This window comes from Columba livia, chromosome 11, assembly GCF_036013475.1.
Source record: "Columba livia isolate bColLiv1 breed racing homer chromosome 11, bColLiv1.pat.W.v2, whole genome shotgun sequence".
Lineage (NCBI taxonomy): Eukaryota > Metazoa > Chordata > Aves > Columbiformes > Columbidae > Columba > Columba livia.
In genome coordinates this window covers 19,353,416-19,376,036 of record NC_088612.1, presented here as the reverse complement: position 1 = coordinate 19,376,036, position 22,621 = coordinate 19,353,416, and the positions used below count along the sequence as shown (strand labels likewise).

The window sequence follows — 22,621 nt, the reverse complement described above, 5'->3', positions numbered from 1 at the left end:
CGTGACATGAAGCTGCTGCTTATTTCTCAGGATTTCAAAAGCCATGTTTCTTACAGGCTTTGCCTGGAAATGACTTTAATCTTCATAAGCCCAAAAAGTAAAGCTGCTTATACCGCTGGGGCCTGCACTAGGAGGAATGGGGGAGGATGTGGACAAGAGGTGGGGGGTTAGTCTGGGGGAAACGAAACCCTAAGGTGCATCAAGCCCCGTCACATCTCTGTCCCATCTCCTCCAGACATTGGGACATCCGGAGGCCTCAGGAGAAGGGGTCAGGAGCACTCAACCTCTGCTGCCATCTCCCCCTGCACCGGGGGCTCTCAGGGGCTGTGTCACTCTATCTGCCATCCCAGCCAGACCTGAGCAGTGCCTGCTGTCCCAGCATCCCCTGTTTTTATCTTTGACCCCCCACAAGAAGAGTCTCAGCCCCAATACTGGCCCAAAACGGATCGAGAGCTCCCTCCTCCCCACCACGACCCAGGCAGCCACTGAAGCCGGTGCCCCGCGCATCACTTAACGCTGAATAATTCCCTGTGGATGAAGGGAACTATTTTAAACCTGTGTGCCAGACACCACCTCCACTCAACACCCTTCAAGAGAGCAGGGATGCTGTGGGGACACCTTTGGGTTCAGGACATGAGGGGTCCCATCTTTAGACCCTTCACTGAGGCAAAGAGGGCAGGGAACAAGGTCTGCAAACTCCAGTGATCAGCCCCAAAACACATCCCCAGGTCTTCCCTACCTGGTCCAAGCATCTCCAAGGGTCGAAGATAAAGCCTGGCTTAAAGAGGAGCATTGCCATCACTCAGCAGCTTCATCACTGTCACAGCCTCACCAGTTCTCATGGCTGGGATGGAGCCAAGTGGTGCCCAAGGTGCTCGTCTGACCTATGTGGGGATCCTGGGCAGAGACGGGGACCGTCCCCACCTTGCACCCTGCCCGGGGATCCCAGGACCCCAGGGTGCCGTGTTCCCCCCGCAAGGGACCAGAGCCAGAGACAGATGGGCGTTGAGGCGCGATGTGCCGCGTCCGTATGGAATGGTTTGTCTTTATTACAGATTTAATCTCACAGTCGGTAGCATTACATGAGAATAAAGCACTGGACAGGACTGGAAAAAAAGGCCTCTGGAGACAGCATGCAAACATTGCAACGAGTTTAAAGCAAAACAACCCAAAAGAAAAGCGTCTCGCGGGGACGCGGCCGCGCTCTCCTGACCGGGCAGCGAGTCCAGCGTCTCCCCTTTAACCATCACTTCTGTCGCTGGGGTTTCCTTTTCATGTGTCCGTTTCATTGGCTTATTTATTTTATTATTATTCTTCTTTTATTAAGCTTCTTCTCTCTCTTTTTTTTCTTTTTTTTTTCTTCTTTTAATTACATTAAAAAATAAGATTCGTACTTTAGTAAAACACCCAGTGCTCAGCTGGGCCCTGCTTGAAATAATAAAAAAACAACCAAAAAAACAACAAAACCCCCCAAAAACTAAGAAAACAACAAAAAAACCCCCACCCCAAATTCCAAAAAGAAACGAGCCTGGGAGACCAAAAAAACCCCCCAAACACCTGACTGAAAAACAAACAAACAAAAAAGACCAATTTGGAAGTTTGGAAGCAACCAGGAGAACGGGGTGCGGGGGAACACCCCCGGGGCTCCCTCCCAGCCGCTCCTGGTGCCGGGGCCGGGCAAGGGGGACGCCCAGAGCCCGGTGTCCCCCCAGCGTGGGTCCCCTGCGGCTGGCGGGGTGGGGGAGCCCCCCCCTCACAGGTAGAGCTCCTTCTCTTTGATATGCACTAGCTGTTCGCGGAGCTGGTGGAAGGACGGCCGGTGGCTGGGGTCCAGGGTCCAGCACTTCTTCATCACCTCGTAGACGACAGCAGGGCAGCCGTCGGGAGCATCCATCTTATAGCCCTTCTCCACGCGGGGCACCACGTCCTTCAGGGGCTGGGGGGACAGGGGAGGGGGTCAGCCCCCCCGAAACCAAGCCCTGAGCGGAGGGGGGTGGTCCTCACTTACGATTCTCGGATAAGGCACTCGCCCGAAGGAGTAGATTTCCCAGAGGAGGATCCCAAAGCTCCACACGTCCGACTTGGTGGAGAATTTCTGGAGAGGGGGGAGAGCAGCCCTGTCAGCAGGCTCAGGCAGGTGTGGGGGACAGATCTTCCCCACCCTCAGGGCATCTGGTTTTGAGGGTCGGGCAGTGGAAACTGGGGCTCCATCTCTAGGTGGGCAACCCGTGATGTGCCCAAATGTGGGTCCTTGTACCCTGGGACCCTCTGCTTGCTCACCTTTTCTCTAAGTGCTTCTGGTGCCGTCCACTTCACCGGCAACTTCCCCGTGTCCTGCGTGGATGAGGCTTCCTTGGTCAGCCCAAAATCGCTGACCTTGGCAATGTTGTCCTCCGAAACCAGGACATTCCTCGCTGCCAGGTCCCGGTGGACAAAGTTGTTGGCTTCCAGGTACTCCATGGCTTCACAGACATCTCTGGTTGGGGCAGGGGGGAGAAGTGGCTTAGCCAGGCAGCCCCAAAATGCTGGGGGCTGCAGTGCAGGGCGGTGAGCATGGCCAATGTGTGGTACTTACAAGGAGAACTTGAGCAGGCAGTCTGCACCCAGGACTGACCGCCCGCGCGACCGCAGGTAGTCTACCAGGCTGCCCTGGAGAGACAGAGACAGATGGTGGCACCAGGGCCAGCGTCACACCCACCACCCTGTCCGATGTGGGGCAGGACCCAGGGACAACATCCCTCCTTTGGGGCCAGTGATGGGGTATGGAACAGCACCCTCAAACACCGTGGTGGCCCCAGGGAGATGTCATCTAAAATAGGACAACCCTGGGGTGAAGCCCTGAGAGCATGGGGGGACAAAGGGGGCAGAATGAGAGGGCAGGTGCCCAGGGTGGGGGTCTCACCTTGGCCATGTACTCGGTGACGATGTAAAGGCCGCTCTTCTCCTCCACGATCACCCCCAGAAGCTGCACCAGGTTGCTGTGCCGGAGCTGCCTGCGTGGTGCAGGAGGGCTCAGGGTTTTGGGGAGGAAAGAGGCTCCCATGGGCCCCACAGAGAATCAGGGACAACCCGCTTCTGCTCATACGCAAAGAGGTCCCCCCATCCCATGCACTGTGTCCTCCCCAGTGACACTCACGTCATCACGGACGCCTCCGCCAGAAAGGCTTGCGCTGTGGCGTCATTTTTAATGCACTTCACGGCGACTTTGTTCCCCCGGTAATCCCCCAGCATCACATCTGTGGGAAACAGAGACAGCCACAGGAGGTGATGAGGTCACCACGGTCTCCCAGGGCCCCACCATCACCTGGGGGGGCCCCCACCCCCCACTTAGGGTCACTGCAGTGCTGGGGCCATGGGTCTCACCTCCAAATTCCCCTTTGCCAATGATCTGCAGCAACTTAAGGTCCTTCATGTTGAGGGCCCAGCCGCCTGCGGGGGGTAAAGGGAGAGTGAGGGGGGGCCTGGAGGAGTCCCCAGGGGTCAGGGAAGGGTCATGGACACTCACTGCGAGAGAACTCGTCCTGCGCTGCCACCGTCCCCTCCATCACCTTCGGTTTGATGAGGCGGGTACAGAGCCCGTCCGCATCTGTGGTGTAATGCTGGGGGGGAGATATGGGGGTGAGAGGCAGAGCTGCCCTGGGGCTGACACCCTCGGGTGGGGAGGACCCGACAAGGCCATGCCAGGCTCTGGGACCCCACCAGGTGGCAGCACAAGGCCTCAGAAAGGCGAGGTGGGGGCTCGGAGGGGTTCCTGTCCCTCTGTCCCCAGCACATCTTGCCTTGCCCCGTCCCCCAGGGATCTGTCCCCAGCAGCCCCATGGGGTCACAGAGAAGGTCTCACCATCTCCTGAGCTCCAGACCCTACAGCCCCCCACAACCTCAGCCCTATGGTCCCCAGGCTGGGGACAAGGAGAGGTGGCAGCTCCCTCACCTCCACCAGCTGCATAAGGTTTTCGAAGTAGACCTCCTCGTCGATGCTCAGCTTGCTGGAGGAGTAGATGATGCGGTAGTGCTCCACCTTGCCCTCGCAGCTGACGCACAGCGTGTAGTCCCCGGGGTAGTTGGTGCTCTCCCGCACCAGGAACAGCCCCGTCTCGGGGGGGTACAGCAGCCGTTCCGCCTGCTCCCGCGTGATCTTCCCGTGAAACCACCTACCACGGGGCGCACAGGGCAGCTCAGGGACCAGGGTTGTCCTGGCCCAAGGGTCGGACCCCTGTGGGGCCGGGTTTGGGGGTGACGGGTATGTGGGACAGCTCTCATCCCCACCCAACCAGGACACAGCTCCTGTCATAGCATCCTGCTCCCTCCTGGTCCCCAATGTGGGACTCGGATCCTCCACACACCCCTGGGGGCCTCCCCTCTAGTTCCTCCAGACTGGGGGTCACTGGTGGCACTGGAATGTGGCAGGGACATCCAAATGATCCACCCGCAGATACTCACGGCATGAGGCTGAGCTTGATCCCAGCTTTCACTCCTTCCCGCTTCTGCACGTAGTTAGCGGGGATGATGCCCTCGCGGCCCACCTTGTTTTTCGCCTTGTACCAGTTGGGGTCCTGCAGGGACAGCAGCGATGTCATGATGAGCCTGTGGCCCCTGGGAAATGCAAGTGCTGGTGGCCCCATGGGGGTCACTGTGATCCCCCCCCGGCTGCTGGGCAAACCGCAGCCCCCTGACCCACAGCCCCTCGCTTTTCCTCCTCCCGGAGCTGAGCACAGCATCGTTCCCCAATCGTGAGCCTCATCCCTCCCTCCACCTCCCAGGAGGCACTGACATTTCGGGGAAATTTTAACTAACAAGGCTGTGAGTTAATTAACCGAGCGCATGGCCCGATTCCTGCCCTGCTGGCTCTGCGGGACTTCCATCGGGACGAGGGGATCCCACTGGCATGGCAAATGCAGTGTTGTGCGACACAGAGATGCTCCCAGCATCCCATGGAGATCCTGGGATGGGGCCGGGGGGCGGTGATGGCCATACCTTGGTGACAGCGACAATGGTGAGGACATCTCCTTTGCTGAAGGGCAGGTCCTGCTCGGCAGTACCGTGGAAGTTGTACTTGGCGATACATTCTGTACCGGACGGCCAAACGGCCTGGACGGGGAGAGGTGGACGGTGTCAGAGCCCGGCTGGGCACATCTCCCACCCCTGGCCCCTCAACACTTGGGACCAATCCCCCCACGGGCATGCGGGGCTCCCGTCCCTCTGAAGCAAACCCAAATGGGATTTTTGGCCGCACTGGGAACTGAGAACGGTGTTTTTTTGCTGGGACGGGGACAGGGAGAAGGGGGTGCCACACAAAACTGCAGGTCCCCATGGCTCTCGGCTTCTGCAGGGGCACAGGGGATGGGGACAAGTGTCCCCATGTCCCTCCTGAGCCCTGGGGCCATCTCTGAAGCGGATGGAGAGGCTGGAGAGCCCGCTCCATCCCTGCCTCTCCTCTCCGCCCAGTGCTCACCTGCATCCCTGACATCTTCTCAGGAGGTTGGGGGGGTGAATCTCACAGCGGGGACACGTCACTGGGTACCATGAGACCTGGAGGGGGACAAGACAACTGAGGAGCAGGCAGGGAAAGGAGGGCTGTGCAGGATGAAGCAGATGGAGCAGCCCCCCACGAAGGATGCTCCTCAGGCCGCAGGAGCATCCCTTCTATCATCAAGAAGGGAACGGGGCCTGTCCAAGGCGCTGCCTCCAAAATGTCCACAACCTGATGTGAAAGCGGGAGCTCCGGGTCTCCTGAGGGTCCCCCGCAACCGGGGACCGGACCAGCACAGAGCTGCTCACCTGGGTTATCAGGTACTTGCAAATAGAAAGCTTCTTCAGAGGGGAGACTCTACATGTTGTGCTGCCACATCAACATCAACAATCCAAGGAAAAAAACAGTATATACGGAGGAATGGCGGTGCCCATGGATGGGGAAGGAGCAGAGACAATCTCCAGGCCCATTCCCCAGCCCAGGGCAGCGACTGCACCGTGGTGACCAGCTGGGAACCAGCACTGTGAAGTTCCAAACCCTCTGCCTTGCAGAATCTCCCCAGTCTCATCTCACAAAGCCTCCTCCATCCATCTCCGGGGGCTGCCAGCAAGGCAGCTCATGGTCCCTGCAGCACCAAGGGGGAAAATGGGGCACAGGGCAGTGAGGGGATGCAGGCAGCCAGGAGCAGCTCCCCCAGGCCCCAGGCTCACACCTCACTGAACATCCCATTCCCCTCCCTGGCACCCCGGGGGCTGCACAGCCAAAACCCCGCTCTCCCACGGCGCCTGGTGACCCACGCGTGGAAACATCCAGCCCCAGGACCTTCCCAGGCCTGGGATCCAAAAGAAATAAAATAAATCTATTTCCTGCAGGATAAAACCCATCTGACACACAGGAGCCCCCGCCAGCTCTGAAACCCCAGGGGGTGCACTGACGGGGGTGCTGTGTTCCCCCCCAGCAGCACCCCGCAGCCCTGGGCTGGGTTGCATCCTGCCCCGGTGTGTGGGAGGGGAACAAACCCGGCTTTATTCTCGCCGCTTCGACCCTCGGGAAGGGATGAAGTCAGCAGCACCAGCATCAAACCCGGCTTTCTTGGGCCGGGGCAGCGGGGTCACAGCGGGATGGGGGTGCGGAGAGGGATGCACAGGATGCAGGGGGGGCATCTCCCCCACACACCCCAAAATCGCCCGTGGGTTCAGTAACTCATTGCATCGATTCGGTGCTACCAGTGGTCACCGGTCCCAGCCCTGCTGTCAGCAGCGCATAATATTCTGGGAAGGAGGAACCGAAACAAGGGGCAAGGCCGGCAGAGGCAGGAGGAGGAAGAAGATAAGGGGCAGAACTGTGGGGAGGAAGAGCACGAGTGCAAACATGGCCCCGTTTCCACCACAGCCATGACTGCACCCCTCTGGAAAAGGCGTCACGCTGCCACCACGTCCCTCACCGTCCCCCAGAGCGGGGACACATCACAGGTTGCTGCATTTTTGGTATCGGAGAGGAGAAAGCGAGGCTCAGACGCTAACCCAAAGGACCGAGTTTGGGGACCCGAGCGCTGGGGTTGCCAGTGAAGCCATCACTGCAGCATCTGGGCCCCATGTGTCAGGTCAGTGCTCTTCCTAGCCAACTCCAGGGCTGTTGATGAAGAAAAGCCTCTCGAGGTGGCACCCAAACCCAACCTGATGGCACCAACGAGCCTGGGGACGCTGCCATGGAGGTGGCCAGGACTCCAGGGAGGGATGATGCTGGACCAGAGAGCATCAGCTGAGAACACTGCTCCCCGAAATGGCCCTGGCTCAAACTCTCTTCGTTTCCAAGCTGATTTTTGGTTACAGTCTCAATTTACACCTGGCATGGAGCAAATATTTCAGCAAAGGGTCTGGATACTGCCCATCAAAATGCAGCCCAAGAAAAACAGGGAATAAACTACCCCCCTTCATCACTCCTTAGAGGAACTGCGCTAAAGCCTGGAGGGAGCTGGTATAAGAAGAGGTGCCCCATTCCCCATCCGACACCCCCTGGGATGCCGAGCAGGAGCCAGCCCTGGGTGTTGCTCAAGGAGCTGCTCATCCCCAGAGCGCTGAGTCAGCGCTTCCCAGCGGCTGGGCACTCCAACACCGCTATTTTAAAAGAACTAAAAGAGAAAAAGCAGCAGGATGGAGGCTTCATCTGAGATGTGACTCCAGCTGGAAAATCCTGGACAAGCTTTGCCCACCGGAGCTGGGTCGGGATGCCGGGAGCATCACCTGGGTGCCCACGGGTCCATCCCAGGACCGCAGCCCATCTGGCGTTTGGAAAACCCATTTTCCACCCTGTGTGAGAGCTGGATCTTTCCAATCCTGATGGCCAGTTGTTTGGGCTTTCAGCTCACGAATGTCACCAGCATTTATATTTTATAAGCGCAGAGAAGATACAAAATTTATAGCCTGCCTTTGGGCCTTCGAGCCATTATAAAGAGTATCTTTTCTCCACGCGCTCCAGCCGGCTCCAGCTTCCTGGGACCATGGAAATTCATGGCATCGGGCGGTGGCATTGTTATAAATATAGCACAAGAAATTTGCTTATCAGTTTGACGGGGGGAGGCGGTTAACAGCACTGGGAACTGCCCTTTGCAGAACCCCGGACGCCCCTTCTGTATTTCAGCACAGCCCTTCTTCCTCCCGAGGGCGACTTCTAAGCAGCAGCCTGATTTTTTTCTTCTTTAATCGTTACCTAATTTCTGCCTCATAGCCGAGGCTTTCCGAAGAGGAGGAAAACCACACGCCCCCAAAAGCACCGAGCTCCGGGGCCGCTGCCAACCGGCCCCCTGAAGGCACCGCTGCCTGCGGTGGCCTCATGTGACAGCCAGCGGTTCCTGCCGAGCGCGTCACCCGTTGTCACCCAGGCCGGCCCCAGCCTCGTGCCTGCGTCTGCTTCCGCCATCCCGGCTTCTCCCTGCGGGATGCTGAGGTGGGAGAAGGATGCAGCGATGCCGGTGTGGATGTGGAACCTAAAGGCAGCATCCCCTGCTTTCCCCGCCAGGAAAACATCGGCATGGCCCCTTCTCTCCTCAAGCAGAGGTGCTTCCCCAAAGGGGGTGCGTAGTAGCAGAAGTCAGCTTGAAAAAAATAAAGAATAATGAAAAGAAAGAGGCAGGGAGCCACCCAAGCAATTCAGCACAGCCAAGCGCCAGGTTGGGCTGTTTTCTGCCTTGCCAGGGGAAGGTTTCACTCCTCCTGGAAACTCCCCATCCTCAACGACAGGGTGGGTTGGGGGAAAGATGCTCCATTTCCATCTCAAACCCAATTAGCCAGAGGGTAACGGGGAGCAGATCCTGCCCAGTATCAGTTAGGACAACCCTGTTTTAAATAAAGTTTAGTTGTAGACAGTAGAAAAGCTTAATTCCCGTCAGAAAGAGGTGTGTGGGCACCATCCCCATCCACCTCTCTCTGCTCATCCATCTCACCCTCACCAAAGCATCTCAACGATCAACAACCTGAGTTTCTTTAAACTTCGACAAAAAACCAACCCCAAAACAGACAACATCCTCATTCTCTCCAAAAGATCTTATCGCCTGTTATTACATGTTACATCTATGATTACTCTAATCGAAAGAAAAACGTTCCTCCTTTATCTCATCAGCGAGCTGGCTGCGCTCACAACGGAGGGTTTTGCTGCTGGTCTCGCAACCCAGCCTCAACTGCGTGCCCCGCCATGGGAAAGGGGGATGGCTTCCTTTATTCTTCATTTTTTTTTTTCTTCTTTTAAAAAGAAAAAGAGAAGATGTTGCTGTTCAGACCACAGAAGGCACCTGGGGGATAGTCAGAGGCAGGTGGAGGCCTGCAGAGATGCTCCCGGCCTCCCCATCGCCAAGGGGTTTTCCTGGTCCACCTCTTTCCTACAAAAAAACCTCATCGAGGTGATTTTGCCCCCTTGTTACCCCACAAATTGCCCCAGCATCCCAGTCCCTGGTCCCGGAGGGTGTCAGGGTGTCCCCAGGGATGGGCACGTGGCGTGCAGGGGAGCGGCTGCTGGGGAAGCTGCCCCAGCGTAAGTCTGGGGCACACCAGGATGCAACTCAAAGCTTTTCTTGCAAATACCCACCCAAAATGGAAAAGATAGGGGGAAGCAGCAGTTGCAGGGCAAAGCACACCCCAAAACTCCCTGGGTTCACAGGGGATAAGCCCAAGGGGCTTATCCCAGCGCTGCTCCCCATCCTGAGGCTTTGCTTCACCACTACCCCTTTCTCCCAGGGATGCTCCTGAAACCTCCTGCATCCCTCTGCCGCACTGCCATGGACCGCCCCAGCCACTCTCCACCTTGCCATGATTGGGACGAGCTCCTGCGTGGGTCTGGTGGGAACAAACCCCACAGGAACGTGGGGGGCAAAATCCCCTGGTCCCGGGGGGAAGGCAGCCGTCCCCCTCCTCCTGCTCTCGCACCTTCAATTGTAATCTCTTTTTACTCTTTTTTTCCGCACAATGGCACAGCCCGTTTCACTCTCAATAAACCTACGACCAACAGCCACTGCTATAAATAACCCGTCACCGCCTTATTGACCAAAAAAAAAAAAAAAAGAAAAGACAAAATAAAACCCCATTGCTGCCAGCCCATTTTGACGCCCGAACTGAGCTCCCTCCTTCCACCCCAACCGCTCTCAAAAACCCCGCCAGCAGCTCCCGGTACCCAAACGGCCCCGGCCTTTGTATGGGATGGGGATGGAGAGGGAGGAAGAGGAGGCAGCCCCCTCTCCCGGGAGCCGGTCTGGGGGAGGCGACAGAGGCGACAGTCTCCTCGGGGGAAGGGGATGCTGCGGGGTCCCTCGCTCGCTCCATCCCCGGAGCTGGAAGGATGCAGCCCCCGCGGCGGAGGAATGATGGGGTCCCTAGGGACAGTGGCTGAGCGGGAGTAGAAGCGGCCCGTGATGGGGTCACCCAGCGGGTCAAGCGGCACGGAGGCGGCCGGCCTCCCCCGCATCCCTCCCGCAGCCCCCGGCCCGCCCCGCAGGCCCCATTGTCTGCGCTACGCCGCGCTCCCAGCCCCCGATCCGCATCCCCCCGCAAACACAGAGGGATACGGGCTGGGGGGGGGGGTGGGCGAGCACCTCCCGATGCCGTGTCCCCCCCCTCCCCGGGCAGCGGGGATCCCCGGTGCGGCGGGGGCCGGGGAACGGCACTCACCTCCCTCCGGGCAGGGGGCTCAGCCCGCCGCCGGCTGCTCCATGCGGCGCTGCCGGGGGCCTCCGCGCTCGGCTGGGCCGGCGGGGGGGCGCGGGGGGGCGGAAGGGGCGGAGGAAGCCGGAGCCGCCGGAGCAGCCGCCGCCGCCGCCCGGCGGGGCCGATCCCGGTGCGGCGGGGAACGGGTGCGGCGGGGCTCGGGGGCGTGGGGGTACGAGGGGAATAAAGGGGAGAGAGCGGGCGCGTCCGCCGCGCACCTCGGGCCGGACGAGGGGCGCGGGGTCCGCCCGGGCCTGCTGGAAGGAAGCGGCGCCCGGAATCGGAGCGCCCGGAGCAGCGCGCCTGCGCCGGCACGGCCCGGGTCGGTACGGAGCGGCGCGGGGCCGCCACCTGCCGGGGACCGCCGCACCGCCACCGCGACCCGAACTGGCTCCGGGACTGTGACCCGCACCGCCACCGGGACCCGAACCGGGAACTGCACCGCGACCCGAACCGGCACCGGGATCGGGACCCGCAGCGGGAATCGCACTGGGACCCACAGCGGCACACGGCCCCGCGCCTTCGCTTGGGTTCCTGCATGGGCCAGGGCGCCTGCTCGGTGGGTACTTGCGTGGGCACAAAGTAGTACTAATACTACGTAGTAATACAAAACCAACACCAAATAATAGTGACCCAACAATAAATAATAATAACCCATTAATAAATAATAATAAAACAATAATAAAATGCTTAAATATCAAAATAATATGACATGATATCATGATGTATGTGATATAATATCTAGATGCTCTTCAAGGTCCTTTCCAAGCCAAAGCATACCGTTCTATAATATAATCACTACAATGACGGTAATAGCAAAAATTATGATGATGCTAATAGTGGTGAGGGTGGGGGCTCCGGCTGTGGCAGCGGGGACAGGGAGCAGGGGTAGTCTTCGTTTGGGCACCTCCCCATGTCTCCTTCCCGGGCTTCACTGGCACCTTTGGGAGGCCATGGGGTGAGGGCAGCACCTCACTGCGGGCAGCTGCCTGGGCTCTGGCCTCCCTGAAAATGTGGTTTTGGTGTCAGGGGCTGTTCCAGCAAGTGAAGAGGATTGAAGGAGTGATGGGAGAGGGGAAATGGCATTTGGACATCATGGCACGTTTCCTTATCCCCCAAGGTGGTCAGGTGTCTGCTGCATCCCCAGCACATCCATCCCTGGGGAAGAGTGCAGGCTCACGAGTGCTGGGCCCAGGCAGCAGGTCCGGCGGGGACCAGAGACCCCCCGCTTTCTTCCACAGGCTGCTGAAACACCGAAGCGCGATGGTACCTCACAACATGGAGGTGCCTGTCACTTCCTGCCCTGGCGCTGCCGCAGCCATGTACGGCAAAGCAGGAAGCCCAGGCGCTCACCTCCCTTCACTTTTTGGCTACCTCTTGCTTCTCCCCATGCTTCAGCATCCCTCCCACTGAGGTATGGGTGACCAGAAACCAGCCCAGCCAGAGGGGACAGTGCCAGCAGCTCCAGTAGCCCAGGGAAGAATGCCATTGCGTGGGAAGAGATTGTGGCTGACTTCCCTGCATTGAGTAAGATACTCCCAAGGGTTGGGGTGGGGGCAGGAACCTTTCCCACCTGCCTTCGCCCCTCTCCTGCTAGATAAGGGGCTTTGGGGGCTCAGGAAACAAGCCTGAGTCCTAGGATGGGAAGGGAGGATGCTCTCCCTGGAATGAGGGGACCAAGAAGACTTGATGGAGAAGTCTGTGAGGGGGACTGCAGGGAACAGGGAAGGTGAGGGGACACAGAGAAGGAGATTCCAGTGGCTCAGGGGGTGGATTGCAAAGCCCGTCTTATATTTGGGGAGCATGTCCTTGCTCCTGCAACGCGTGGGAAAGAGCCTGGGACCCACTGCTGGAGTCAGGCACCCCAGGACCTTCATAGCCCCAAGCTTCCCCTGGGGACTCGCAGGTTTATTCAGCAGCGGGGAGGTGAGGAATGGGCTCATCTTTGCGCAGCCCCTGAGCAGAGTGGTTCTGGGAGGAAACGAAACCAGCTCCTGCATCTGTTTGCACCAGAAATGCTCCCACAGATGCAAGCCCAAACCCACCCATGCGCGCATCGCTGCACCCACCCAGGCTTGCACATGCATCGCTGCACCCATGCACACTCACAGGCACAGGCCAGGGACCTAGGAGAAAGAAGGTGAGACTCAGTTTTTTTCCCTCTGGGTATTTCCATCAGCGGGTGGGAATTTCGAGCAAGTTTGTTGCGTGACAGTAGCTAGAAGTCTGGAAGGACCCTGAGGCTGGGCCATGCAGGAGATCCAGAGAGAAATCCTCTGGGCGCGGCTTTGTGCAATGTCCTAGATGGGATTTCTCCCAGGAAGGGTCTTGGCTTGAGGGTGGGTGATGCCCTCGCTGGAAGGATGGGTGTGGAGGAGAGGTGGATGGCCACCTCCTTGCCTTGCACCAGGAGAGGGGGCCCTTCAGCTGGTGGGAATCAGCAGGAAAAGGAAAAGCAAAAAAAATGCAAGAGAGGAGGAGCTGAGAATAAAATCCCGACCAGGCGATCTTCCTTTGCTTAACGGAGCAAAGCATGGGCAACAGCCCGCCCTGTTGATCTGCCTCTTCTCAGCAGCCACGGGCTGATTTAGTCTCTGTTGAGCAGCAGGTTTGGTGCCTCCGAGGGATTCAGGCAGCACAGGCTGGATGAACAGTGGGCAGGGAAAGGGGAGGGTTACTGCCTTGGATGTAGGAGACAACAGAGAATCCACAAGCACGGGCTAGGAACATCAGAGGAAAGCTGGCCTGAAAGCTCTCAGCTCATTCCACCCTCCAGAATTTACCTTCGAGCTGAAAAAACCCCAAAGGGAACCAGGTTTGACTGGTTCTGTGCCTCCCAGAGCTACAGGGGTGATAGGGAATGAGGGATGCTCTGCAGGGGGGTTGGTTCCCTATAGATCCCCCTCCCCAAATGTGCCTCCCCCCAGAAAACTTCGAGCGGGGGTAAAACCCCTCGCTCGCCCTTGCTCAGCAGCGAGAGGCACTCGTGGAGCTGCTGTGACAGATGCCACGGGAGGGCGTTCATGGCCCAAACCCCAGCGGGAGGGGATAAAAATGCTTCAGAAGTGCCAAAGTGAATTAGGATCCTGCCTTCCCCGCAGCACTGGCAGACAGCCCTGGCTCTCTGGGGGGCTTCTTGCTGCTGGTGCTGGCCCCAAAAACCTTCATTTCAAAGGTTCTTCCAGGGATCCCTTGTTCCCAGAGTGGTTTTAATTAAAGCAGAAGGGGAGCAGGTTGGGGACGTTGCCTCTTGCTGGGTGGCTTTTCACCTCCTGTGTGGGATCAGGCTGGACGCCCTGCTCTGCCTGTGTCCCCCCATCAGCATCGGGGTGGGGGGGGGCTCAGCACTAGCCCTGTTTTACCCACCCCAATGAGGTTCAGGGAGCTGATTTTAGGGGCACAAGGGCAGAATGGTCAACTGGGACCTCTTATTATGGGGCCAGTCAGTGGGTGGTATATGGAGGGAGACAAGAGCCCATCCCCTGTGCAACCCTCCTGGATCTAATCTTGCTCCGTAGCAGCCAGTGCTGCTCTGTCACCAGCACACCCAGCACCAGCTTTGGGGACACACAGGTGACTGCCAGCCCCGGCTGCGTCCCAGCTGTCCATCCTGTGTTCTGGATTTAGGAAGTCCTTGAAACCCCACAGGCTTTTGGCTCACACTGCCAGTGCTTGCAGGACTTGGTGGCCCTGTAGGGATGTGTCTCCAGGGCAGCTCCTCATCACAAGCTCCGGAGTCCCCTGTCCCACTCTTTTCCTTCCCATCGTGGAAAACCATGCCCATGCCAGGGTTGGCAGACAGCCAGATTTAAGGCTGTTCCATTTCTCCAGCAGCCCTTTGTGTGCAGGAAATGGTTATCTCTGCATCCTCATTGATCCCTTCTTAACCGAGGGACAAACTCCATCCTTGCCTGCCTTCATGTTCTCTGACTAATAGGTACCTTGTACCTCTAATAACATGGGGCAATCGATCGGCCCAAACACCATCTCCTTTCCAGAGTGAAGATGGCGGTGAAGGGTGGGAGGAGGAGGAAGGACTCGTACTGCTTTGGAAGCCCTCACAATGTAGAGACAGAACCACTTACCAGGTTTAATGTGTCCAGCTCTGTCATTTCAAGCTCTGCTCCATCCACAGGTCCAGTCTGGTTTGAGCAGATGACCAGCATCCTCTCCAACCCACTGCAGAAGGAAACTTCACCAAGGGAAGGTCCCAGCCAGATCCAACACCCAGAAGCTGCTCAGACTTGGAGCCTAAGCAGAGATTTTCTCCCCCAAAAGGCAGAAACCATCTGCAAAGCAGCTGCTCCTGGGGTTCAAAGCATGGGGGACCCAAGCATTGTTCCAAGAGTTGAGCTGCAAGGAGAAAGGTACGCTTGGGGCTTTCCTTCTCCATGGGTAGGAGCTCCCAAGGCCTGATGGTGCAGCAGAGCAAGCAGGACTCTGGGACAAAGCCCACCAGATTGAGAGGATCGGGTCTCACCAGCTCAGAAGGAAGTGTCCCCAAGGCCACTGGCAGAAAGAAAGCACACATGGCTCAGAAATAGAATTTAAGGTGTGATTCAGAGCCTTATTGTAAGCTCTAGGGCATCAAGAGATGATATTTTTGATGTCAAGGGGCTGTCACGGGTGTTGGGGACAAGCAGCAAAAGGGAGACACCCAAGAGTTAATCCCTGTGGGGAGATGATTCCTGATAACAGATCTCACAGGGAGAATAAATAAACAGCCAAAGGAAAGAAGTTAGAAATACAGGATGCACTTTTAACAGGGTGGGTCAGTAAGTGTTGGAGCAAATCCCCTTTTCCTTCCATCCAGGAGGAAGAGCCACAAGTGATTCCTCTGGCCTGTTTTGGGGCTGGATATGGACTTTTCTGGTAAGGAGATGCCACCACCCCAAATGCTGCAACCAGGCAGGCGTCTGGGCTCAAGGGAGGAGGTGTGCGGCTGCCTGGACCTTTCCCTGCAGGAATGAGGGGACTGGAGGCATCCCTCAGCTTTGGAAGTGGAGCTGGAGCCCAGCTGCGTGGCTGATCTGTTGGGTCATTTTAAAACCCCCAACAAAACCAGTTGGACATGAAGTGATAAAAGCTCCCCCAGCTTATTACAGTCCTGATTTCAGTAATGAAACTGTGGCACTTGCAAGCTACCTGGGGAGTAATTGGAGGGCTTAACTGAGGAAGATTGTTAGGTGAAATACAAAGATAGGGGAGCCGGAGTCCCTTACCTGCTGTAAGCACTTGGGGCTTTCATGACAATGATCGATGGATTCATTTATCAGGAAGCAGTGGGGGAGAGGAGGAGTTGAAGAGCTGAGATCCTGCACACCCAAAGGGAGCAGGATGTCCCCATCTCTTCCTCGCAGAGGGTCCCTGGGTGGGGATATCTGGGGGTGCAGCTCTGAGCAAAGAGCAGTGCAGAACTGGGCCACCTTGTCTGATGCTCGGGCTGTGCTCGCCGCTCTCCTCCCTGCCTGTTGGGACCTGCCAAGACACCCGACAGAGAAAACATCTGGTGAAGGAGCCCACGCAGCTTTGATTTTCCAACCGTATTGTGCAGGAGAAGGTGGGATGCCTAAGTTTGGAGTCCAAGTGGCTGGGACTGAAGGGACAGTTTGACTGCAGTGTCCTCAGCAAGAAAGGGGGACCTGGGGTCACTAGGCTGTTGAATGGGTCAGCAGTGTCCACAGGGGAGGCAATCAACCCTTCGTAAATGCCTCTTGGGAAGACCTTCCACCACCAAGGGGTTATTTCACCTCAGTAATGTTAATATTAATCTGCTTATCTGCCCCAGGGCTATAAAACTTTCATGTCCCCAGGGAAAAAAAAAATCCCACTGTTCTTTCCTTATATCCGCACTTGCTTATTGCGAACCTTATCAGCAAACACAGGAAGCCTTCAGGGCAAGAGAGTCACGCAATGGCTCCAGCAAAGTGGACCTCTGGTCCTACACTAGTGTTGGCATTGCATGTTCCTGCTGCAGCTGGAGTCACCGGGCCAAGTCCACAAAAGCTTCTCCGCCCCATGGGGTTGATGTAACACACTGCTGCCGAGTCCCTGTTGGTCCCAGTGCTCTGGGTTAGGCACTGAGAGATGAAGATCCATGTATAGGATTGTTCCACCTTCCCTGTGCAGTAAATGAATGCTGGCTTTGTGATGTCCCCTGTGGAAAGGTGGTTCATGACTCTGTTGCCTTGACACATGGTCCTTGTCATAGGTAGTGGAGATGTTATTTGGCTGATGGACCTCTTGAGCTGTCCTAAACCATCCCTTCACCTTTCCTCCAAGGTCTCTGGTATACTGCTGCTCAAACCACGGTTTGGACTTCCTAGTCCTCAACCTCTCTTTTCCTACAATATTCAGATTATGACACTAAGCAGTGAAGGCAAAGCCAATGCGATATGGAGTGAAGCTCTTCGGGTGCTTCAGTTAGTTCAGGTGGGTCTGAGGCTGTGTCATCTCAGTGTTTCATCACAAATTGGTGACCAGGCAAGACCTAGACATACAGAAACAGTTACTCCTTTTAATTCAGGCTTGTTTAGCAGGTCTGAACACCTCCTTGCTCTAGCTGGAATCTCCCTGAAGTCTTGGGCAATCAATTCCCCCATTTTCTTCCTTAACACTCTCTTTCTGCCTCTTCTTGGAAGTTTTTGTGCAACACATGATGAGTGATTGATATTTGGACATGAAAGTTCTCATCGGTCAGGGTCTGAGGCTATGGCTGAGCAGATGCCACCCATGGGAACAGATTCAGGAGCAGTGCGTGTTGCACCAGATGGTTGTACTTGTTCCTCTATCATCGCTTGCCAGGTACCGGGTGGCTAATGTGGCTTTGCGTGCAAGTTGAAAAAAAGGAGGCACCTGGTTCTACTGGCATGGGTTGACTGGCAGCCAATGTAAACTCTTGGGTTTGAGTTGGAGAATGTCCTGTTCTCCTTGTGAAAACACCCTTGCTCCAGTCTGGAATATCAGCAGCTTGACTTTCTCAGTATCAAGGGGTAAAAGTGTCCTTCCTTGTAGCCTTCAGGGCCAGCGTTGACTCTGGCGGATGAGGCTTCAGGTGGCTGAAGTCCTCCAGCACGCTGGGAGGCTTTCCTCCAGCTCACTTCATTTGGAGGATCCCTCTCATTTTTCTGAAGAAAGGAATCTGAGCAGCAGGAGGACCCCTGGTGCAAGGTTGACAGATTCTCAAAGAGGCTCCAAGGTGCTTTGAGCTCCTCTACGGACAAAGACAAACCTCTTCCAAATGGGATCTTAGAGTGATGTGACAAGTCAGCTAGGAAATTAAAAATAGAGTGTAGAAACAAGGGAACAGGCTGTCCTTAGAGGAGTTGGAGAAGTATTAGCATTTTTCTAAGATTTCCAAGGTTTGGGTTTTTTTCCCCTGCACACGTATCTTCAGTTAAGGTAAATTTCAACCAGGGAAAATTTATCCCCTGAATAGTTTGGAAATAGTGATACTGGCTGGACCTCAATAACATCATCGTCATCTCCACCCAAGCTTTGGGCATCGCTTCAGCCGAGATCTTAAACATCAATGGAGGCCGTGGAAATACGGCATGGGTAGGCTGTCCTTCAGCTATCAGATGGTTCTAAAAGGATACAGCCCAGTACTATTCAGATGGTCTGGTTTGGGGTACATTCCCTTTGCTGTAGCAAAACACAGTTTGCACACCTCATAAATGTGCTTTTTGGTACTAAGACTAGATGTGGTGGAACATCCAACATTTGATGGAATATTCAAACCCCAGAAATGCTGGGAAAAGGCAAGAAATGCTACAAAGTGAACAAGCTAAGACTGGAGTTTCAAGGGCTTCAGTTTATTATATCATCCCATAAAGTTGTACCAATCCCAGCTTTGCTTACAAAGATACCCATCTTTGCTTACAAAGATACCCAGGTCTTTTCCCCCTGGCGATATCCAGGCAATGGAGAAGCCCACTGCTCAGCTCATGCTCTTCATGGGGAAGCGCAGCTTGACCTGGAAGTGCTCACATCTTTTGTGCTTCAAGGTCAATCCATAGAGCGGCGTCATGTCCACCTTCTTGCCGTTGCAGACACTGAACTCCAGCTGCTGCAGCAAGGTGGTCAGGAAAAGGAAGACCTGCCACCTGGCAATGGGTTCCCCAATACACTTCCTTTTCCCTAAGCCGAAAGCCTGCACTTTCTCCCCATCCACTTTTTTCACTTCAGTTCCTTCAGCATTGAGGAAACGCTCAGGGTTGAAGGTCTGTGGATCCTTCCAAAGTCTCCTGGAAGGGAAAACATCAGATGCTAAGACGGTGTCTTCTGGCCACAGGTGTAGCGGGGACACTGGCAGGTGGAGCTGTCAGTAAGGATATCCCTGAATTTAGTATTTACGTCACCTGCCCCTTTTCTCTTAAAGCAGGTTGACCCCACTTCTGCTCCAGAAGATCACTGGTCAGGAAGAGGCCTGCCTGTTGCTGCAGGAGGTACCTCGGAAGGTACTTACTCGTCATGATTCACTTGCCACTGATTGATGAACACGCAGCGGTCCTTGGGGATGTAGTAGCCATTCAGCACCGTGTCCCTGGTTGTGCTGGAGAGAGAAAAGACTCTGAAGGGTCTGGAGGCAAAAAGGTTCTTCTGCATCCTTAGAGGGCTACTAGTTTGCTCCTGATGCTGCTGAAGTAAGGACTTACCTGTGCGGGATGGTGAAGGGCAGGAAGGAGGAGTGCCTGAACATCTCCAGGATAAAGGCTTCTGTGTAGGGCAGCGAGCCCCGGTCCGACAGCCGCGGTCTCCTCTCCCGGCCGATGCGCTGGTCTACAGGACAGAGAGAGGGGAGAGTTGGTTGGGGTCAGCCCCTGCCAGAGAGGTTTTGGTCCCGGAGGCAGCAGGTTCATGGACTCACCTAGTTCATCCTGGATCTTCTTCTGGATGTTGGGATATGTCACAAGATACATGAGGCTCCAGGATAAGGCGGTTGTCACTGTGTCGAAGCCTGGTCAGAGAGGAAAACAAGTAGATGAGGTTTGTACAATATGCAGGGCACATGCCTTGACTTGCTGCCTAACCATCAGATGAAGCAGGCTTGGGTAGCTAAGAAGGTGGAGGACATCTTGGCGCACAGTAAAACTTGGGTTTCTATCCAATTGGAGAAAACTTTGCTAAAATATTCTGCTCTCATGCACCCTGATCCACCCTTGGATTATGTCAGGTTTGTATAACTTCTCTGGAATTGAGGGAGTTTCCACAGAGTAACTCAAAGATGAATCAGTCAGTAGACATCTCCCTCAAGCAGGAAAAGCCACACTGTTGTGTGAAGCTTGACTGAGCTATAAGCCGTGCCCTTCGCTTTTCCCTGGAGCCTCTCTCCAGAACTGATGGCCCATGCTGCTCTCCAGGGGTGTCCCTGGAAGGTCCAGGAAGACCAGTGAGCAGGAGAGCAAGTGCTTAGAACCAAAGTGGCTGCCGGGTGTTGGACAAAGATGGGTGAGACAGGGCAGCATCACGAGGGGCCTGCAAAAATCTGCAGTAGCTGAGGGACCGAGGGGAAAAGATACCTGCTCCAAAGAGGTCATTCACAAGGTTGACGATCTTCTCCTTAGGGATCTGCGTGGTAGCATTTCCTTCTTTTTTGTCTAGGCACTGCTGAATGAGGGAGTCAGTGATGTCTCGGACATTGTTCTGAGAGGAAGAGAAGACAAGTCATGGCAGCAGAACCATCAGAGGGATGGGTGTTACTGAGCAACAACTTGACACTGAGGGAGCCCAGGTTCTTAAGGGGTCTGGAGAATATAATGTTTCAGCCCCCGTTGTCCCTACTGTGTTTGTCATCTATGAAAATGAGGAGATGGTTCTCCAGGGAAACTGTGTCACAGATCAGATGTTCAGTCATCAAACTGCCCCTATCACACAGGGCCGTGGAGGAAGACTGCAGTACTGGGCTGCACATGGAGAGGCTACAAGTGGGTGACACTTCCACTGGAGTTGCTAAATGCAGCAATAGCTGCAAGAACACAGATTGACGCTTGGCTGCAAGAAAAGCAACTCACTAATAGAGAGGGGCAGAGAGCCGGAACACATCTCTGGTGCAGATGAGGGACCAGCAAGCTCTTACCTTGTCATAGGTCTCATAGTGCTCTTTGAGAATCTTCTGCACGAAATCAATCATTCGCTTGTTGAAATCTTTAAATAAAGTCATGGCATGGCTGGGAAGGTACTGGAGCACGGGGATGAAGTCAGCAGGGTTGCCAGCAGCAGCCACATTGACGAACTTCTCGCTTTCATTCACTACTTTAAGCAGCTCTTGGTCATTGTGGTCATAACGCTTGCCAAAGCACATGGCACAGATGATGTTGGCCACAGAGACCACCAGGTACCGAAAAGGGTCAAATCTCTTCTCCTCCTCCATCAGCTGCAGAAACTTGGTGATCACGTACTCAGCTTCCTTGGAGACATGCTCCTCCAGGAGGCAGGTGGAAGAGGAGGTGGGGCTGGGGGCGATGGAGAAGGTCTTCAGGGCATTCTGGGCCAGCTTTCTGCGGGCTTTCCACACCTCCCCTGAGTCGGGGCTGAAGGTCAGGCTCTGGCCATCTGTGACATGACGGAAGGTGTAGAGGTCAGGGCGCCCCATGAAGTCTTCTCCTTGCTTCACCAGTGCTTGCCTGATGGTGTCCAGCCCGCTCAGCACCAGGACGGGCCGAGTGCCGATCCTCACCTCCATCACATCCCCGTACTTCTTGCTCAGCCTGGTCAGAACCAGGTGTGGATCCTTCCTCAGCTCCAGCATGTTGCCCAGGATGGGGATGCCTCTGGGTCCGGGGGGGCTCTTCAGCCCCTGGGGCACGTGCGGCCGGCGGGACTGGGTGAGCAGGAAGACCAGGCAGAAGACAGCAGCCATGAGGACAACCTCAGTGGCCGAGATAACGCCTTGGCTTCCCACCAGCGACATCACAGCCTTCATTGCTGCCGGTGTGCAGGAACCCTACAGGAGTTAACCAGAAGAGCCAGGATTAGTGAAAGGTTGAGTCCTGCAGATGTTGCTGGTGGGAAGAAAAGGCTCCAAGCACCCTTAAGCAGTTCATGGGGACGGAGCTGCCTGTGCAGCACTTTGGGGCTTTCAAGGAACAACAGTTGGAGACCTACATAGACTCCAAACATACCCACTGCTTAAGGGGAACCTCAGAATCCCCCAGACCTCTAAGTGAACCCCTTCCCCTGCAGAAGACCCCAGTAGCCTCTTGCACAACCATGGCTCCTTCCCAGGGGAGACAGTCCATTTGCAACAAGATACAGAAAACTGCAGCTCAGAAAAGAGCAGGGAGGCAGGTGGGGTGGAACAACAACCCCTCAACGAAGCTGGCCCCATCTGCATCAAATCGGTGAAGTTTTATGGCCAACAGTCTGGATTTGCTGGGTGGCCACCAGTGCGTGGGGGCACAGGGAGCAGGGGTGCCACAGGACACACGGCTCATTGGTGGACAGCAGGGAGAGTCTGGTGCATTAATTTCTCTTTCAGACTCAAATATGACCTTCCCGGTCCTATATCCATGTTCAAAACCAAAATAGACACAGGTTGTCTCCTACCTTGAGGTACTCGGGGTAGACAGGGATGGGTTTTCTGCCAGTGGATCCCGGCAAAGATGGGCAGAAGGTGTCTGGCCCAGGGAGCAGAAGGGACCCTCTTTTCCTGCCTGGACCTTCTTCTTCTGTCTCCTGGACCCTCCTGTCCAGCCAGCTGGAAGGCCATGGCTTTATATGTGCTCCTTTCGTGCCACAGTCATGTGCTTATCTCGGGGGGATCATAGAACAAGAGCGCTGGGAATAGGTACCCATTAACAAACTAGGCTGAGCCCAGCTGGAGCCAGTCCAAGAAACCCAGGCAGCTGTGTCCTCAGCTCCAACAAGCTCTGGGGACGAACTTTGAATTCTGACAGGGCTGCCCAGGATGGGGAGGCAGAAGGAGGTCCCTAAGCCCAGCCCTGGGGAGGACAGGGGA

At 55.9% G+C, this 22,621-nt stretch overlaps 2 protein-coding genes across 2 annotated transcripts; both read right to left on the bottom strand.

The window, feature by feature from the left end:
* Positions 1 to 1,001: 1,001 nt before the first annotated feature.
* CSK (C-terminal Src kinase) lies at positions 1,002 to 11,074 on the bottom strand. The gene is made up of 13 exons (XM_065077051.1): positions 10,627 to 11,074; positions 5,453 to 5,529; positions 4,975 to 5,088; positions 4,441 to 4,553; positions 3,932 to 4,151; positions 3,506 to 3,599; positions 3,364 to 3,429; positions 3,137 to 3,236; positions 2,903 to 2,993; positions 2,576 to 2,649; positions 2,281 to 2,476; positions 2,009 to 2,095; positions 1,002 to 1,936 (listed from the first exon to the last, which is right to left on the bottom strand). The coding sequence occupies exons 2-13, from the start codon at positions 5,465 to 5,467 to the stop codon at positions 1,754 to 1,756; spliced, it is 1,353 nt and encodes a 450-aa protein (XP_064933123.1). The 5' UTR covers positions 5,468 to 5,529; positions 10,627 to 11,074; the 3' UTR covers positions 1,002 to 1,753.
* A 7,393-nt stretch (positions 11,075 to 18,467) lies between these two features.
* On the bottom strand, positions 18,468 to 22,362 carry LOC102094392 (cytochrome P450 1A5). Its single transcript, XM_005515438.3, has 7 exons — positions 22,210 to 22,362; positions 20,741 to 21,607; positions 20,184 to 20,307; positions 19,532 to 19,621; positions 19,320 to 19,443; positions 19,130 to 19,216; positions 18,468 to 18,908 (listed from the first exon to the last, which is right to left on the bottom strand). Exons 2-7 carry the CDS (start codon positions 21,584 to 21,586, stop codon positions 18,602 to 18,604), a joined length of 1,578 nt encoding a protein of 525 aa, XP_005515495.2. The 5' UTR covers positions 21,587 to 21,607; positions 22,210 to 22,362; the 3' UTR covers positions 18,468 to 18,601.
* Between the last annotated feature and the right edge of the window lie 259 nt (positions 22,363 to 22,621).

Coding starts and splice junctions, on each gene's coding strand:
- CSK (XM_065077051.1), bottom strand. Junction 3,430..3,505: donor GCAGGACGAGTTCTCTCGCA/GTGAGTGTCCAT, acceptor TACCCCCCGCAG/GCGGCTGGGCCCTCAACATG. Junction 2,096..2,280: donor CAGAAGCACTTAGAGAAAAG/GTGAGCAAGCAG, acceptor CCCCCTCTCCAG/AAATTCTCCACCAAGTCGGA.
- LOC102094392 (XM_005515438.3), bottom strand. CDS start 21,586: ATGAAGGCTGTGATGTCGCTGGTGGGAAGCCAAGGCGTTATCTCGGCC. Junction 19,622..20,183: donor GAATGACCTCTTTGGAGCAG/GTATCTTTTCCC, acceptor CTCTCTGACCAG/GCTTCGACACAGTGACAACC. Junction 19,217..19,319: donor CCCTTCACCATCCCGCACAG/GTAAGTCCTTAC, acceptor TTCTCTCTCCAG/CACAACCAGGGACACGGTGC.